Source organism: Natator depressus, chromosome 7 (genome assembly GCF_965152275.1).
Source record: "Natator depressus isolate rNatDep1 chromosome 7, rNatDep2.hap1, whole genome shotgun sequence".
Lineage (NCBI taxonomy): Eukaryota > Metazoa > Chordata > Testudines > Cheloniidae > Natator > Natator depressus.
In genome coordinates, this window is record NC_134240.1 from 109861995 (window position 1) to 109878937 (window position 16943).

At 38.9% G+C, this 16943-nt stretch overlaps 1 protein-coding gene across 1 annotated transcript in view; it reads right to left on the minus strand.

The window, feature by feature from the left end:
* Window positions 1-403: 403 nt before the first annotated feature.
* CCDC172 (coiled-coil domain containing 172) overlaps window positions 404-16943 on the minus strand; it is a 34274-nt gene continuing 17734 nt past the window's right edge. The window contains exons 7-8 of the mRNA XM_074960044.1: window positions 2300-2387; window positions 404-433 (exon numbers count right to left, since the gene is read on the minus strand). Of these exons, the coding sequence (XP_074816145.1) occupies window positions 404-433; window positions 2300-2387 (118 nt within the window). The remainder of the gene's footprint in view (window positions 434-2299; window positions 2388-16943) is intronic.

Here is a 16943-nt window from a genome sequence, read left to right on the forward strand (position 1 = left end):
TAAGTGTCTGTCTTAGAGGAGACCCAGGCTATTACCTTTCCTAGTAAGAGGAGGAATATGATGAAAGTGGATACACAGGGAAAATGGTACACTCAGAATGGAGTTAGTTATGGACTCTACTGTATCTGTACTGGCTTGTGCCATATTCAGAGATGGTAAAGGAACAGCTTAGGCAGGGATGCCTGTTGAATATGAGAATGGGATCACTGCCAAAACAGGAAAAATATTATTTTTGAAGTAACCAAATGCCCACATTAATAAACAGCAAAAGGAGAATCTTTGTTTTCCTAATAAGAAATATGAAGGGTGATAGCGTAACAACAAAGGCTTACTAAAATGTGTGTAGTTAAAGTACTGCAAAGACTGGTTTCTGTGACATTTAAATCAATCTTCTGTAAATTATTTATTTGCCTGAAGACTTTTGTGATAATTTCTGCAAAAAAGAAAGATACATGCATGTTAATTTGAAATATATGAAACAAATCCTAATTGTGAGACTACTCTTTATAAATAACTTAAAAGGGCAAAGACATGGTCACAACCTCCACCATATGTCAGCTGACTTGGGCTAGTATGTGGCCAGGAGTATTCACCACTCTCTTTAAAGAGGTATACTAGATATTGTTGCAGTGTGTACTCTTTCACAGGAGTCAAAAACAACATGCCTGTCTTGGGTACAATACCCTTGGGAACTATTTTCAGAGTATCAGCCGTGTTAGTCTGTGTTCGCAAAAAGAAAAGGAGTACTTGTGGCACCTTAGAGACTAAACAATTTATTTGAGCATTCGATGCATCCGATGAAGTGAGCTGTAGCTCACGAAAGCTTATGCTCAAATAAATTGGTTAGTCTCTAAGGTGCCACAAGTACTCCTTTTCTTTTTGGGAACTATTGTCTTTGCACAGCTCCTGCTCCCTTGTCCCCAACACATGGGTATGTCTACATAGCAATTAAACACCTGTGGCTGTCCTGTGTCAACTGGCTTGGGCTATGGGGTCCCAGAAGGATGTCCCCTAATGGGATCCCAGAGTCCAGGCTCCAACCCAAGCCTAACATATATACTGTAATTAAACAGCTCTGTAGCCAGCTGATGCGGGACAGCCACAGATGTTTAACTTCAGTGAAGACATACCCACAGTGGCCTAATGCCAAAATCTAGCCCTTGAATTTTAAGAAGACTGAATTTCTTTGTATCATATGTAATGTACCAGGATACCAAATGAAATTTATTTTGTTTACACATCATATACAACATCCTATACATAGTGAAGTATGTAACGTTCCCAAACCACCTCAATCAGCTTTAAGATTAGTATAGCTACATTGCTATATTTAAAGTTGAGCATTTCCGTTAGGCATCTCATTTTGGGAGTTTAATCTCACTCTGTGTATTTATGTGGCCCCTGTCATCATAGTATATGAGCAGCTGCCAGCATTATTATTCCCGGCCTTGCTTGAGAGTGTACATTTTAGATCTGTTTTAGACCTCTGAGAAATCAAAAGAGTAGAAGTTTGCATTTTACAAAACTTTGTTTTACTTGCTCATGATAAAGTTAATGAATGAGGTTCAAGGTTACCATCCCTCCAAATAAAGTGTTATGCAATAAACTACTCTGGCACAAACATTTTTACTGTTCATTAAAACCAATGTACATACATCCAAATAAACCATATCTTGTCACTGATGCCACATTTTTTCCCCCTAGTGGCAGTTGTATCATCAAACAGTAGCTAGACCAGACTCAAAAATACATCAACCAAAAACCCTTCACTCCTGAAAATGAGACCCTTAAACTATTTACCTGCAATGTGTTTGTCCCCTACTTTTAAAAAACTAATATTAAGAGTAGTAAAATTCATAAATTCACAAGTGCTGAATAAATAAAGCTAATGTAACACAAACTAACAGTTATGAAAACTGAAGAAAAGGTTGATATTTAGAAGAAAATATGCAGTCTTCTCTAGTCAGTTTCCATAAAGAACCCTATGAGTTTACAACATTCAGTAAGTACATGAGAGTTGTCCTCCTCTGTGGCTCAATTGCAACATGTCTATTTAAATAAAGGTTGCTCTCTAGGATCAATGTAGCTCATCCTGCATGGTCCGTTCAGCATTCAAGAGGCTAATATTAATGGTGGCCCTACAACTAAATCCCTGAATCTTTTGCTGAAAATTTCTCAGTCTTAACAGGTAACTTTTTTCTGCCTTTCCCTTTTCAGTGAAAAATGGGGCTCTTGGCAGTTTGCAAATGGTGGGCCTAAAATTAATGGAAATTAGGAGCGCTCAATAAAAATAGCATACCATCTGCAGAAATTCAATTTCTGTTTGAAGAGCTTCACAAACATTTTCCAAGTCATCTTCTTTGTAAATTTCCAGTTCTTTTTTTATTCTGTTTCAATTAAAAAAAAAAGTCATATCCAAGGCTAGTCAATTGTATTACTGTTTCATTCAAATTTGGTCCAAGCCTGCAATCTGCTCAGCGTAGGCAGACCCTATCCTCCCTGCACAGATCTGATTGCGTGATCAAGAGCTAGATTTGCAGTTATGATAGACCTGCATGTTCAACACTGCATAACTCCTGGAGATTATTCATCACTGGCAGTTGTGGTAGTGACGAGAAGAACTTTAGAAAATATCAATCTCTGGGTTTGAAGAAAATATATTCAGAATAAGTGCTGTAACAGACAAATGTGAATTATAGGGCTATAAGTCTATTGCTGGGTGTGGTGAGATCATAAACTCTGAGAGGATTATAACCTCATAATTCAAAATTTGCCTTTCTTTTAATACATGGATTTGAATCATTGATCCAGGCCCTCCACAGGCTCCCACTTCTGTTGCCTCCTAGTTATTGCTGCTGTCTCTCCTCTGTGTTATGTTTGTTCCATGCTGTTGCTGTCCTCTCCTTTGCAATATCAATAGCGTATGTCGGGGTTCTCAAACCCCTCCACAGTGTGGCTCAATTTCAATAGAGTGATTCTCTGATTATACCTCCCCTCCTGTTCACTGTGCTGTGCCCCATTTCTCCTTCCATTCAATGTCACATGATAGCCCTATGGCCACTGCGGCAATTGCTTACCTGGAAAAATAGTAGTATTAAAAGTATCTTTAATTTTTAAAAGTGTTTGTAGCTAGATTGCGATATGCATTAGCAGCTGGAAATAAGGAGGTGCCAGCACCTTGTGACCAGCCACCTCACTGTGTGGACCACCAGAAAGTGCTCTGCAAGCCAACAACGGTTCAGAGTCTGGGAACCGCTGTGTTAAAACTTTCTTAAACTGAAGGGCCCTAGGTCTTCACATTGAGTTTCCAGGAGGGATGTTATGGAGAATGAAATTGGTCACAAGGACAAAACTGTCTAATTGTCACTCAGCATCAAGCTCAAAAAGCAGCCCCTACAAACACAGAACCTGTGACTGAGTTAACCTCTGGCACGGAAGCAGTTAATACAGCAGATTCTTGTCAACAAAATTCTGAATTGTGGCTGATCCTGAGACAGAGGAAATGTCCGCTCCAAATATTCCTGTAGACTGGATGGAGCCATTGAGAGGGATTTGACTTACCTAATACTGTCTCCAGAATGGCCTAAGAGGCCATGACCAGAACAACAGATGCACTGTTCATCAGATAACTAGAGTCTGTGCAGCTCTCACAGAAGCAAAGAGAGCTATTCACAAGTGAATAATCCTCTCTAAAGGGGGTGGGTTCCCATGGGGAATATTAAAGTTTAGGAAACAAGCAGGCAATTAGTCCTGTCAAAGGTACCAGTCCAAACTACTGTGCATCACCCATTATATTTACTTAGTTAGACATTTAATGGACCAAGAGATAAGCTAATCCCAAACTTCTAGTGACCTGATGTACATGAAGCGTAAAATTATACTGTAAGCCCTGTTATGGGTGCTAGCAGGTAGAGAAACAGAAGAGAACTGCAAAGTTCGGTTAAGTCCACTTCCTATAACAGAAGAACAATTTCAAAGTGTCATGATGGATATTTTGAGTCTACTATATAGGCGGACAAAAAGGCAAGAGGTATATCCTGGTGCTAGTGAAATATGCCAGCTAGTCCCTTACAGCAGTAGCCTTGTGCACTAATGATGTTGAAAGAGAGAAACTGATAACCTTTAAGTGTTTCATATATTGGGTGTTAGAGGATATTGGTGAATTAGCCTAGTATGTATATATAGATGATGTTTCTTTAGCCAGCCTAACATGGGCAGAGCATCTCTTCCACATGCGGCAGTGATGCTTCTCATAAAAATGGCTTTGCTAACCGTGAAAGAAAAAGTGTAACCTTGATTTGATAGAATTAGCTTATTTGGGACACAGAGTTAGAATGGATGGATTTAATAACAGAGACTGAAGTTTGTTTCATTTTTTCCCCATTAAGGTACCAAAAAAGGCAAACTGCAGAAAGGGATAAGTTTGAGCTGTATATGATGTGTGAGGTCTCTCTGTTTAGAGAAGGGTTACAGAAGCTTACAGAAGCAATTCTTTGGAAACAAACTGCATACATACATGTGTTCTGATAGAAAAGGAAGATATAAAAGAGAGTTTTAAAGATGGTCTACAGCTGTGGTCCACAAACTTTTTAGTACTGCAGTTCCCTTACAGATATTTTAAAATTTGGTGGCTCCCCATACCAAGTGCCTTTTTTTTTCTTTTTTTTTCCTGACGCAGGATACTAGAATCAAGATGGACTCTAGAGTTTGGATGGTATTTGTGACTTTAACTATATACAGTTTGTTTAATTATATAATCTAATCTGGGTTTTTAAACCTATAATTTGAAACTATGGAGGTTTTTTTTCTTGGTGTCTTTGGACAGAGCCTAACATTTTAGTGGAAAAAACGGGCTGTTCTGAACTGCATAGTTGCGCAATGTTTGGTTGAATCTCTGATAGTGCCAGGTATTAGTTGTTTTCCAAGTTTAAATGATTTCTGTGTTTAGCTTTCCTGGAAACAATTGCTGAAAACGCAGACACACAGAAATAACTTAAACCAAATGGAAGCAGCACTCTCATAGCTTTATCACTGAGTTCTTTGTACTCTCCCCTAACAGAAATCCAGAATTCCTGATTTGTCAGATTTGAAAATTTGACGACAGTTTTTAGCACTTGACAATTCTAAGTGATTTTCTTGAGCTGAGATACCTAAGGTTAGAATTGAGTCAGCTGTTAGTAAGAATGGCTTTCAAATGCAATCGATCTGGAGAGTCGTGTTCAACTTCAGGAAAATATTCATCAAAGTGGGAATACAGTCCAGACAAATGAGTTAATATTGGGTCGTTAATTCCATTTCGATTACTTTCACTTTGTTCTTTTTAAAAGTCTGATAATATTGGAAACATCTCGCTAACTCCCTTTTCAATGTGGCATCTTCAAAGACAAACTTTCTTCATTCATCCCCAGATTTTCTCTTTCATATTTAGTATATTTGCATGCCTACCTTGAAGAGTTAGGTTCAGTGCATTCAATTTGCTAATATGTCCACTGGCTAACCCAATGTAATAAAGAAGTCCAATTACATATGTAATCTACAAGGTCTGTTTTCCCCAAGGAGGAAAATTCTGATTTCATCACACAATTCAAAACCACCTGACTTTGCTATGAAACAAAACTTGAATGTGGTCAGTGCCCATCTGTTCACAAAACATACTAAAAGAGTGTGTGATCACCAAACACTCTAGTTTTCTGTGATTTTTTAAAAAAAATCTCCATAAGAAACATAAAAATCCACGTTTTTTCTGTGATTAAAATTAAATACTGAATTTCAGTTTCCCTAGCCACAATATATATAGGTATCAGTTGAACACAATGTTATTGATACAGTAGAACTCTGTTTGTCTGAGCCTCCATTATCTGGCTCTCCGTATTAACCAAACTGGGGCTGACAGCTGAGCACCGGGATAGCAGGGCTCCCGCCATCAGCCCCAGGGTGTTTAATATGGAGAGCCGGATAATGGAGGCTCAGCTAAATGAGGTACTACTGTATATGTTTTTATTTTTTCACAAAATGTAAAAACTAAAGATTCTCTGCAAAAAATGCAAATTCTATGTTTTTCCATGGCAGACGGATGTCTAGGATCCCTGGTGATCACTGCCCAGGATTTTATAAAATTAACAATTTTAATAACCATATTGAGAGCCTTATATACTTCAGTCTGCAAATTCTTCAATGCCAAAGCTTGGTGATGAATCATACAGAATGTCCAAATTGATGCTGGTGTCACTTTCTTTAATCATGCTGCAACATCCCTGTTCTTTCCAGTCATGGCTGCAGCCCCCTCCCCACACAGCCTCCTCCGCACACAGCCTGATTTAAGACCGTCATCCACTATGAATTTATCACGGATCTTGCATATTTTCTCACTTGTTGTTTGAGTTGGGCTTTTTTGCAAAATGAAATTTCAACTATTGTACCTGCTGTGACAAATTTCATATAACGCAGAAGCTGAACTATGTTGGCTATGTCTGTGGATTTTTAACTTGTACTTACAACTGGTCATGGCCGTTTTCTGTGCGATCATCAGTGTGCCAAGGGGTAGAATTATTTGACATCGGAATGGTTTTCAATGCCATGGCTGTTTGTTCCCCAATCATAATTCTACACATCTGTGGCTGCTGGAAGAAAAAGGCTCTTGCCAACAGTGTGTGCTTGTTTTGCATTTTGCAATTCACTTGGCTACAATGTAAGATGCTTCTAAGGCTTTTTGAGGAATGATTGCTTCTTTAGGCACAATTCTTTTTTTTTTTTAAACGCTTTCATTCTTCTTGTTTCCAAAAGAAAAAACTGTGGCTCTTGTGTACAAATTCCAGGTATTTATTTTCTAAATGTCTCTGTATTTTCTCTGACCTCAGATTTTCATTTATTAACACTTGAAAACAAATTACACATTGTGTCTGTGGACTTTCCACAGTAATACCAAGACACAAAAATCCAAACATACTGTAACTGTCATCGTATTATCTACTTTTCTTCCTTTTTCAGTTTAAATTTATTAAAGTAATCGTCATCTTCAGCCAAACATTTGCTACATGTAGGCTTAACACTCGATAAAAATCATTCCATTATAAAGATAAGATGCACTTCAATTATAGAACCATAGGGTTAGAAAGGACCGCAAAGGTCATCTAGTCTAACCCCCTCCCAAAATGCAGGATTTGTTGTGTCTAAACCAACCAAGACAGATGGCTATCCAGCCTCCTTTGAAAATCTGCAGTGAATAAGCTTCCACAACTTCGTGAGGAAGTCTGTTCCTTTGTCCTACTGTTCTTACAGTTAGGAAGTTTTTCCTGAGATTTAATCTAAATTTGCTATGCTGTAGATTGAACCCACTGCCTCTTGTCCTGCCCTCTATGGCAAAAGACAACAACTTTTCTCAATCTATTTTATGGCAATTTTTCAAGTATCTGAAGACCACTATCTTATCCCACCACGTCTCTTCTTTTCCAAACTAAACATACCCAGTTCCTTCAGCCTTTGCTCATATGGCTTGCATTCCTTCTCTTTGATCATCTTTGTTGCTCACCTCTGGATCCTTGCCAGTTTCTCTACATCCTTTCTACATATATTGGTGACCAGAGCTGAGGCCTAACCAGTAGCGAGTAGAGTGATACTGTCACCTCCTGTGACTTGCATGCTATGCCTCTGTTAATGCAACCTAAACTTACATTTGCTTTTTTTGCAACAGCATCACACTATTGACTCATGTGAGGTTGTGATCCACCACAACTCCCAGATCCTTCTCAGCAGTGCTGCTACCAAGCCAGTTATCCACCATTCTGTTTTTTTCTTCCCTATGTGCAGCACTTTACATTTGTCTTTGTTGAATTTCATTTTGTTGTCTATAGCCCAGCTTATCAAGATCCCTCTGAATTTTAACTCTATGCTTCAAAGTATTGGCAACCCCCTTTAGTTTTGTGTCATCTGCAAACTTGATAAGTATGCTCTTTCTACCTACATCCAGGTCACTAATAAAGATGTTAAACAACGCCGGACCCAGAACAGATCCCTGTGGAACCCCACTTGAGACCTTCCTCCAGTCCGACATAATTCCAGTAATAGTTACTCTTTGTTTGAGGTTGTTTAACCAATTATGTATTCATTTAATGGTAGTTCCACCGAGCCTGCATTTCTCCAGCTTACTTATCAGAATGTCATGTGGGACTCTGTAAAAAGCCTTGCTGAAGTCCAGGTCTATTATGTCCACCGCATTTTCCCCATCCACCAAATCAGTTAGCCTGTCAAAGAAGGAAATCAGCCTGGTTTCGCATGATTTGTTCCTGGTTGATCCATGCTGGCTGCTGCTTCATCTTCCACGTATTCACAAATTGAATGTTTTATAGATTGCTCTAGTAGCTTCCAGGTATTGAAGTCAGACTGCCTGGTCTGTAGTTCCCCAGCTCCTCTTTTATCCCCTTTCTAAAGATGGGGCATTACATTAGCCCTTCTTCACTCTTCCAGGACCTCTGCTGTCATCCATGAGTTTGTAAAGATTATTGCCAGTGGCTCTGAGATTTCTTCAGCTAATTCCTTCAGTACCCTCAGGTGAATAGCATCCTGCCCCGCTGATTTGAATTCATTCAGATTGGTCAGAAGATCTCTTTACTTATCTCAATCTGCATCCCTTCCCCTTTGTCTATGGTAACTTCACTTGTCGTCCAGTCATATGTTATTTTTTGTGAGAAGACTGAAGCAAAGTAGGCATTGAGCAGCTATGCCTCCTATCATCTTCCATTACCAGCTGACCTTCTTCACTGAGCAGCGGACCCAAACTGTCCTTGGTCTTTCTTTTTTGCCTGGTATATTTTGAGAGCCCCTTCTTGTTGTTGTCTCTAGAATTTCTTGCCAGCTGTGACTCATTCTTTGCCTTGGCTTTCCTGATTTTGTCCCTCTGTGCTCATGCTATTCCCATGTATACTTCCTTGGTGACGTGCCCCTCCTTCCATTTCCTGTATGTATCACTTTTGATTTTTAGATAGCTGAAAAGCTCCTTGTGCAGCCGGTGGCTCTTTTTATCCTTCCTCTGCATCAGAATAGCTTGATGTTGAGACAGCCCCCTTTGACTCCTTGTCTTCCTAATTGGCCTTTCCATGGGACCTTGCCTACTATTTCTCTGAGTCAGTTGAAATCTGCCTTTCTGAAGTCCAGTGTCCTTGTTTTGCTGTTCTCATGTCCTCCTTTCCATAGGATCTTGAATTCTATCAGATCATGATCACTACCTCCCAAGTTCCCAACCACCTTCATATTCGCTACTAATTCATTCCTGTTTGTCAAAACCGGATCCAAAATGGTTGATCCCCTAGTTGTTTCCTCAACTTTCTGAATCGGAAAACTGTCCTCTACACATGGTAAGAATTCGCAGGACGTATAATATTTTGCTGTAGTAGTCTTCCAGCAGATCTCAGGGATGTTAAAATCCCCCATTAATACTAACTCATGTGTGTTAGTTAATCTTGTTACCTGCTTGTAGAATGACTCATCCACCTGACTTTGTGGCCTATAATAGACCCCCACCATAACATTGCTACTGTTCTTTTCCCTTGTTATCTTCACCCAGAGACTCTTTGTAGGTCTGTCTCTCACTTCCCCTTGAGGCTTGGAGCAAGTGTATACATTCTTGATGTACACCGCAACACCTACTCCTTTTATTCCCAAACCTATCCTTTAGGAACAAGCTATCTCCCTCAGTGCTGGTACTCTAATCATGGGAGTTGTCCCCACAGTGTCTGTAATGCCCATTAAGTCATAATCTTCTTCATATACCATGTTCCCCATACTCCTTGTATTTGTATATAGGCATCGAAGATATTTTGCAGACTGCCCTGTTGCTTTTTTTTTTGCCTTTTTAACGCAGTTGTGATTTCTAGTCCCTTCTCCAGAAATTAGCCTCTTCCCCTTTTCTTTGTTACTTGAGCCTAGATCCTCATCGGACAGATTTTTGTCACCATCCCTGACAGGACCTAGTTTAAAGCTCTCATCAGGTTAACCAGAAAATGTCCAAAGATGCTTTTCCCAATATTTGATAGATGGAGCCCATCCCAGCACGGTAATCCTCTTTCCTGGAACATCAGCTTGTTGTCAAAGAAGCTAAAGCCCTCTTGCCAACACCACCTGCGTAGCCAAGCATTGACTTCCACGATTCGTCGATCCTTGCCTGGGCCTTTTCTTTCAATATGGAGGAGGAACGAGAACACAACTTGCACTCCAAATTCATTGATCCTTCTTCCCAGAGCCCACATAGTCTGTACTGATCTGCTCCAGGTCATTCTTGGCAGCATTGTTGGTGCCCATTTGCATAAGCAGGAAGGGGTAGAGGTCCCAGTGCTTGATGAGTCTTGGCAGACTTTCAGTCACATCCTGAATTCTAGCTTCAGGCAAGCAGCACGCTTTTCAGGATTCCCGGTCTGGATGGCAGATGGATGACTCTGTCCCCCTTAGGAGGAAGTCCCCGACCACTACCACCCTTCTCCTCCTCTTGGGAGTTGGCTGGGTTCTTCCTCAGCCCTCTTTCACCATCTGGTAGTGCTGGTGCTGCTGCAGGCACTGGAAGTCTCTTTGCCTACCACTCCAGCAAGAGGCCTTCAGCAGAGACTTCCTGCTGAACGCTTCCCCCAGGAGGAAGTCTCTCTGCTGAAGGCCTCCTGAAGCAGCAGAGGGCACAGAAGCTGCCAGCCTCAGTGGGAGCAGCAGCATATGCTACAGAACCATAGATAAGGTACAGGAAATTTTTAAACTCAGTTTAATAGTCTCTTAATTAGAAAATAAAATGGGCATATCTACTATTTTTTTCCCCTAAACACTTATTGCTCCCCCGTGAATCCTTCAAGGCTCCTTTTGAGAGCTGAGGCTCAGAGTTTGGGAGGCACTGCTCTAAGAGGTAATATGTACTGCACTGTAATAAAATTTAATGTATAGCTCACAGATCCTTTAGAAGGGAGAAGTGGTTCATTTAAAGGTCTAATCCTCAGATTCTGATCTTGGTTATATTGATTTCATAGAATATCCGGGTTGGAAGGGACCTCAGGAGGTCATCTAGTCCAACTCCCTGCTCAAAGCAGGACCAATCCCCAATTTTTGCCCCAATCCCTCAATGGCCCCCTCAAGGATTGAACTCACAACCCCGGGTTTAGCAGGCCAATGCTCAAACCACTGAGCTATCCCTCCGCCCTAAAGATTTGTCTACAACTCTGGCCCATTTAACTGAGGCTATTCCTCATAGAATCATAGAAAATCATATTAGGGTTGGAAGGGACCTCAGGAGGTCATCTAGTCCAACTCCCTGCTCAAAGCAGGACCAATCCCCAATTTTTGCCCCGATCCCTCAATGGCCCCTCAAGGATTGAACTCACAACCCTGGGTTTAGCAGGCTAATGCTCAAACCACTGAGAGTAACTTCATTGTCTTTGCTCCTAATTTATTACTTTCTGTATTTTCCTCTGCTAGCTTGATATTAAAAGCCTAATTTGTTTAATAAAAACAAAAGCATAGTTTATTTAATATGGGAATAGGCAGGCACTGATTGCTTTCAAAGTGAACACTGCTGTTCTTGTCTTTTGGAGTCAGGTGAAATTGATGTGTCTGATAGTCTGGGTGCAGGTCTTGAGCTACAAATGATACCATGGCTGTGATTCATGTGAGGAGTTCCAACTCGCTTTGTGGCACCAGTACTGAGGGTAAAATAACTGAGACTCAAGCAATAATTTCACTCATATTTGCTTATCTGCCTCTCGGAGCTATTATGAGAATTAACTAATTGCTATCTGTGAAGTGCTTTAAAACTGTCAAGCGCTAATTAAATAATTACTTATGCATTTTATTTTAAAAGTTTTTTTAAAACTTTTAAATAGTCAGGTGGAGACATTTACATTTCTCAGAGTTTGGGGGGCAGTGGTAAGTCATTCTCATTCAAACGGAGAGGTTAATTTTACATTAATCAATTGATTCTGCTTTCAAGTCTTCCTTCTTTCTTATTTAGAAACGAAGTAATTACAGTATGTGCCAGGAATATTATACTCACAAAACAGGAGATGTCTGTTAGGTTATAGGCTACACAATCAATGCTGTGGAGACGCCTGAGTTAGTGAATAAATGATGAAGTTTTACCAGAAAGAATACAGAGACAATGGAAATATTCAAAATAATGCTTAACCTGGAAGTAGATTTAGCTTTCTCATTTTAGTAATCAGATCAGAAGGACCTTCATACCAATCTTTTCACTGTCAAATTAGATGTGCAAATCTATGGAAATATATTATCCTGACATAATTCTCAGTCACTTTTAGAAGTAAGGCGTACTTCTCACCAGAACAAGGACATTTCCCCCTCCCCCAGCATAATGACAACAGTTCTTTAAAAACAAAGAAAATAAAATATAAAGTTGGGCCACAAGATTCTTGCTCCAATAATGTGGATGAGTATTCAGAGAATTATTAGGTTAACCACTTACTTTCCAAATAAGCCAATATTTATATAAAGCTCTATTATCCCCCTTCAAGTATGTCTTCTTTACTCACCTGAATTTGTGTAAGTGCTACACAAAACAATTCAGTTGTTTTATTTTATGCTGAAAATCATCAAAAAGCGATCACCAACTCAGTCTCACTGAGCACATGATTCTGCAGGCTTTTCCTCACATTGAGTGGTACCTTATTGAGGATCCAATCTAATGCCCACTGGAGTAAATGGGAGTTGGATCAGGCCCTACGAGTATGTCTACACACTACTCCCAGGAGTGAGCCTCCCATCACCAGGAAGACAAATTAATACTAGTGGGGCTTGAGCTAGCAAATAAAAATAGCAGTGTGGACACTGCAGGTTGGGCTCTCATGTTTACCTGTCCCCCGAGGCTTCAGAGCCCAAGCTACAATGTTTACACTGCTAGCTCAAGGCTGTCTACCCGAGCTTGGAGGCTCGCACCCAGTTGCAGTGTAGAGATACCCTAAGTGACTAGCCACACTGACTTCAGCAAGGCTACTCAAGATGTAAATCAAAAGAGATAGAAATACCTTACCTCAGATTAGATAGGTTACGTGCCTGTCACTTGAGAATCTAAGTGCTGGTTCCATTGTATATAAAGTACTAATTAGGACAGAATATGTGAGCAGTATCCATCCAATTATCTTTAAAAATATATTAAATTCTTAGAAAATGTCTGGAGAATGGTTACAAAATGTAATTTAGGTATGACTGGAATACCCTATGACAAAAATTTTAAGAAATATTACATGGGAAATAGTGTTTGAAAGATAAATATTCAGTGGTCAGACAAGGGTGAAATTCACCACTGTTCACAGAGCCTGCAGAAGGCCTAAGCACCACTTACATCCCAGGTAATTTGAGTGTCTTAACTGGGTCTTAAATGACATGTTGGCTTTGTGCTGGCCCTTGCCATGCTGGTGAATTTGACCATAAACAACATAACTTTTCTCATTGCAGGATAATAGTCCAACTCATGGACCTGAATTAAGGAGAAGTTTGCGGGATGGGCTTTTCCTCTCCAAGGCTTGTTGAGTAGTTGACTTTAATGGAGCTATAACAGATTACACCTACCGAGGATTTGGCTCATAGTATTTATAAAGCTCCCAGGCAATGTATTTAAGGCACTGCACAAATAGAAACAATCACAGATTTAAGAATTACAGTATAAATACATCAAGATTATTAATGTAATTTAATATACCATTGGTTAAACTCTGGGCTAGGTGAAAGAGTTTGTCACATACTAACACAATATTTAACAAATGTTTAATTTCAGCTAAGTTGCTGCCTGTCTGAGGGGCACATTTCTTCCCAATACCTAAATAATCCTTCATAACTCCCACTGGGGTCTCTTTTTAAGGAAGAGACTGGCAAGGGAGTGGTTAAAGCAACAAGCCTCAGACTTCAAAGCTGAAATGGATAAGTATCTGGGGACTGATAGCATTTATGGTTATACCTGCTGAAAGGCAGAGGAAATCATAGATGAACCAATGGTTGTTTCAGTCCAAATTTCCTATGTTTCTACTTGCATAAAGAAAATTGCTCCCAAGCAGACTTTAGATGTCAACATTTACCCTATAGCAAATTTTATATCTGAATTATAAACCCCAGAAATTGGGGTTCATAATGGAAACCATGACACAATTCTAACTATAATAGCCTTACTGGGCAGTGCTATAAAAAAGTGTTCGGAAATCAATGAGCAGATTTTCATTAAAGAAACCCATTTTGCATCACATATTACTCCAGAGATTGATATTTCCTGCTTATAAAATTTAACATAAAATTTAATTGCAAATATTTTCTCAAAACCACCAGAATCAGGCCTTAGGCAATCCACTATTAATATGAAGCATTTGTTCAGCTCTAGTGGACATATTTCTTGTATGAATTATGTGAAAGAAGGCATCATTTGCTCCTTCATGGTTTCAGTAATGAGGTTTCTTTTCCTGTAATATGAAGCATAAGAAGCAGTACTAGTTCTTTTCTAATTAGGCAAGTAAACAAAGCCCCAAACTATTAAATAATGTAAACTGACTTTGCATTTTGTTTCTGTTTCCAGGCTTCTTAAATAGTATGGAATTTCGAGCTTCAAAGACATAATTTATCCTCTAAATTCTCTTGTATAATGGACTGGTTTCAATTAGAAACTGCCCCAGCCTTCTCAGAATCACCTTTTAATTAAAAATCCTTTTAGCCTGTTTGATGTGTGGCAACACACAGTTCTAAAGTAAAAGTGTAAAACAAGTTAAATAATAATAACCATGATAAATAATTAAATAGAATATAACAGAGGCAAACACTGAACTCAAGAATGTATTAGTACCAGTTAGAGGCCCCTCTCTACTTAACTCTGAGTGAGGATTTCATGTTTGAGAAACAAGAGGAGTGGAGTATTTGGCATCTGAGAGTTAAATGCAAACTGTAGGTAGCAGATACCTAGAATGGGTGATTAGAATGGGTATCTCATGATTTAAAGGCAACTCCCCTTTGAAAAAGCTCAGTTTTACTCTAACTGTTGCCTTGAATATGCATCCAATTCACTGAGACTGTTGATTTTTTTGAGGCTGCTTTGAAGCAGAGAAGGCACTTCGGAGAGAAAGAGAGAGACTTTTGTGCATGAGTTGTAAGTAATTTTGGGGTAGGAGCAAAGGCATGCTTTTGTTTTTTTACCTGATGATATATCTAGCAGAATAGTGGTCACTTTGTGAGGCATGCAACATACTAGTTGTAATGATCTGTGAGTGACACCAGGAAGTTATTGGAGTGACTACAGTATTGTTTCTAAGCCAGAATATGTCTTTGAAGGCATACTTTACTACCTGCCTACCTTGTTAAAGCTCTTATGAAACTGACAGTACTCATGCAGAATTCCTATTGGTATACTGTAGTAGTTGCTTAAAATTTTTCATTTGAAATATTTTTCAACAAAATGTTGATTTCTCGTTTTTTAAATAAAAATATTCTTGTTTTGACATTTTCAGTCTTTTTTATAAAAACAATTTTTGTTAGCTTTTCCCTCTTTTGTTTGCTTTTCCCTTTTTTCAGTGGAAAAATGGGAAAAGGGGGAGAAAGTGTATATGTGGGGGCGGGAAATAAAAATGAAAGAGGATAAATAAAATAAAATGAAAACCAAAAACTTAAAATCATTTTGAAATTTTTTGGTAATGTTTTTTTCCAGAAAATTAAAAAGTTTTTCTTTTAAAACCCTTGGAATGAAAATCATTTTGAAATTGTTTGTAGCAATTTTCAGTCACTTTAGACTTTTTGTCATGAAGATGTCTACTTAAAGGCCATCAGGCCAATTTTGCATCAGAGTCCTTGAGAGACTCCAGGGAAGCTGACAGGCATGTGAAGCATTCACCCTAGAATGGTAACAATTTGGGGTGACATTCTGGAGAAGTTTCAGAGTAACAGCCGTGTTAGTCTGTATTCGCAAAAAGAAAAGGAGTACTTGTGGCACCTTAGAGACTAACCAATTTATTTGAGCTTGAGCTTTCGTGAGCTACAGCTCACGTCATCGGATGCATACTGTGGAAACTGCAGGAAGATCTTTGAAGCCAGCTGAGGCATGGCTCACTGGAAAGCCAGTTACCAACATTTCAAATTTTGAAGTTGTTTCTGATTGCAAAGTTTTCAAATGGAACAATTTTTCACTTTACCAGCATTTTTTTGTAATTTTTTTTGTAATTTTCAAAATGTTTGAATTTTCTTTTCTTTTCTCCTTTTCTTCTTTTTGCCACTGAGTGCAGTACTAGGAATAGTGTCCAGATTTGTCTTCTCACACTCATTCACTTTCCTTTTTCCAATCTGCGACTCTTCAAAACTTCATCCACTTTGAAAAAGTTACTAAGTAGCAAAGTAAATGTTTCATTTTTCCTTTTGCTGCATGTAATTTTCCAAAGTGGAGGACATTTTGTAAAGTTTAGAATGGAAAAAGAATACATTTTTTAAAAACTGTGGAAGAAAAAAAACGCAAACCAAAACCCTAAACTTGTTCATTCTGTTGCCTCCAGTAGCAAAAAAGGGAGAGAAAATGCGAAAAGCAATAATTGAAAATACTGAAAATTATTAGATTTTGAAAAAAATTAAACAAATCTAAAATTCAATTCAAGAAAAAACAATTGTTTAATTTCATTTTGAAATTTCACATAGAAAAAATGAAATATTTAATCTAAAGATATTTTGCCACAGAAAACTTCATTTTTGATAAAACATTGTTTTTCAGCAGGAAAATTTCAGTTAATTCTTACTCTGAGGCATGTTAGGCCAAGAGTGTTGCCAGTCAGTGAGCTAGATCTTCCAGCAACACTCAAGGCATTTCTTGAAGCCTGCAAATTGTTTGTCCACCAGAAGCTGCTGAAGGGTTTTGAATGTTCATAGTAGTTCCTGTGGAGGTTAACTGATGGGCAGAGTGCAGGTGAGGTGATTGAGGTGTACGATAGAACTAATTTAACGCATAC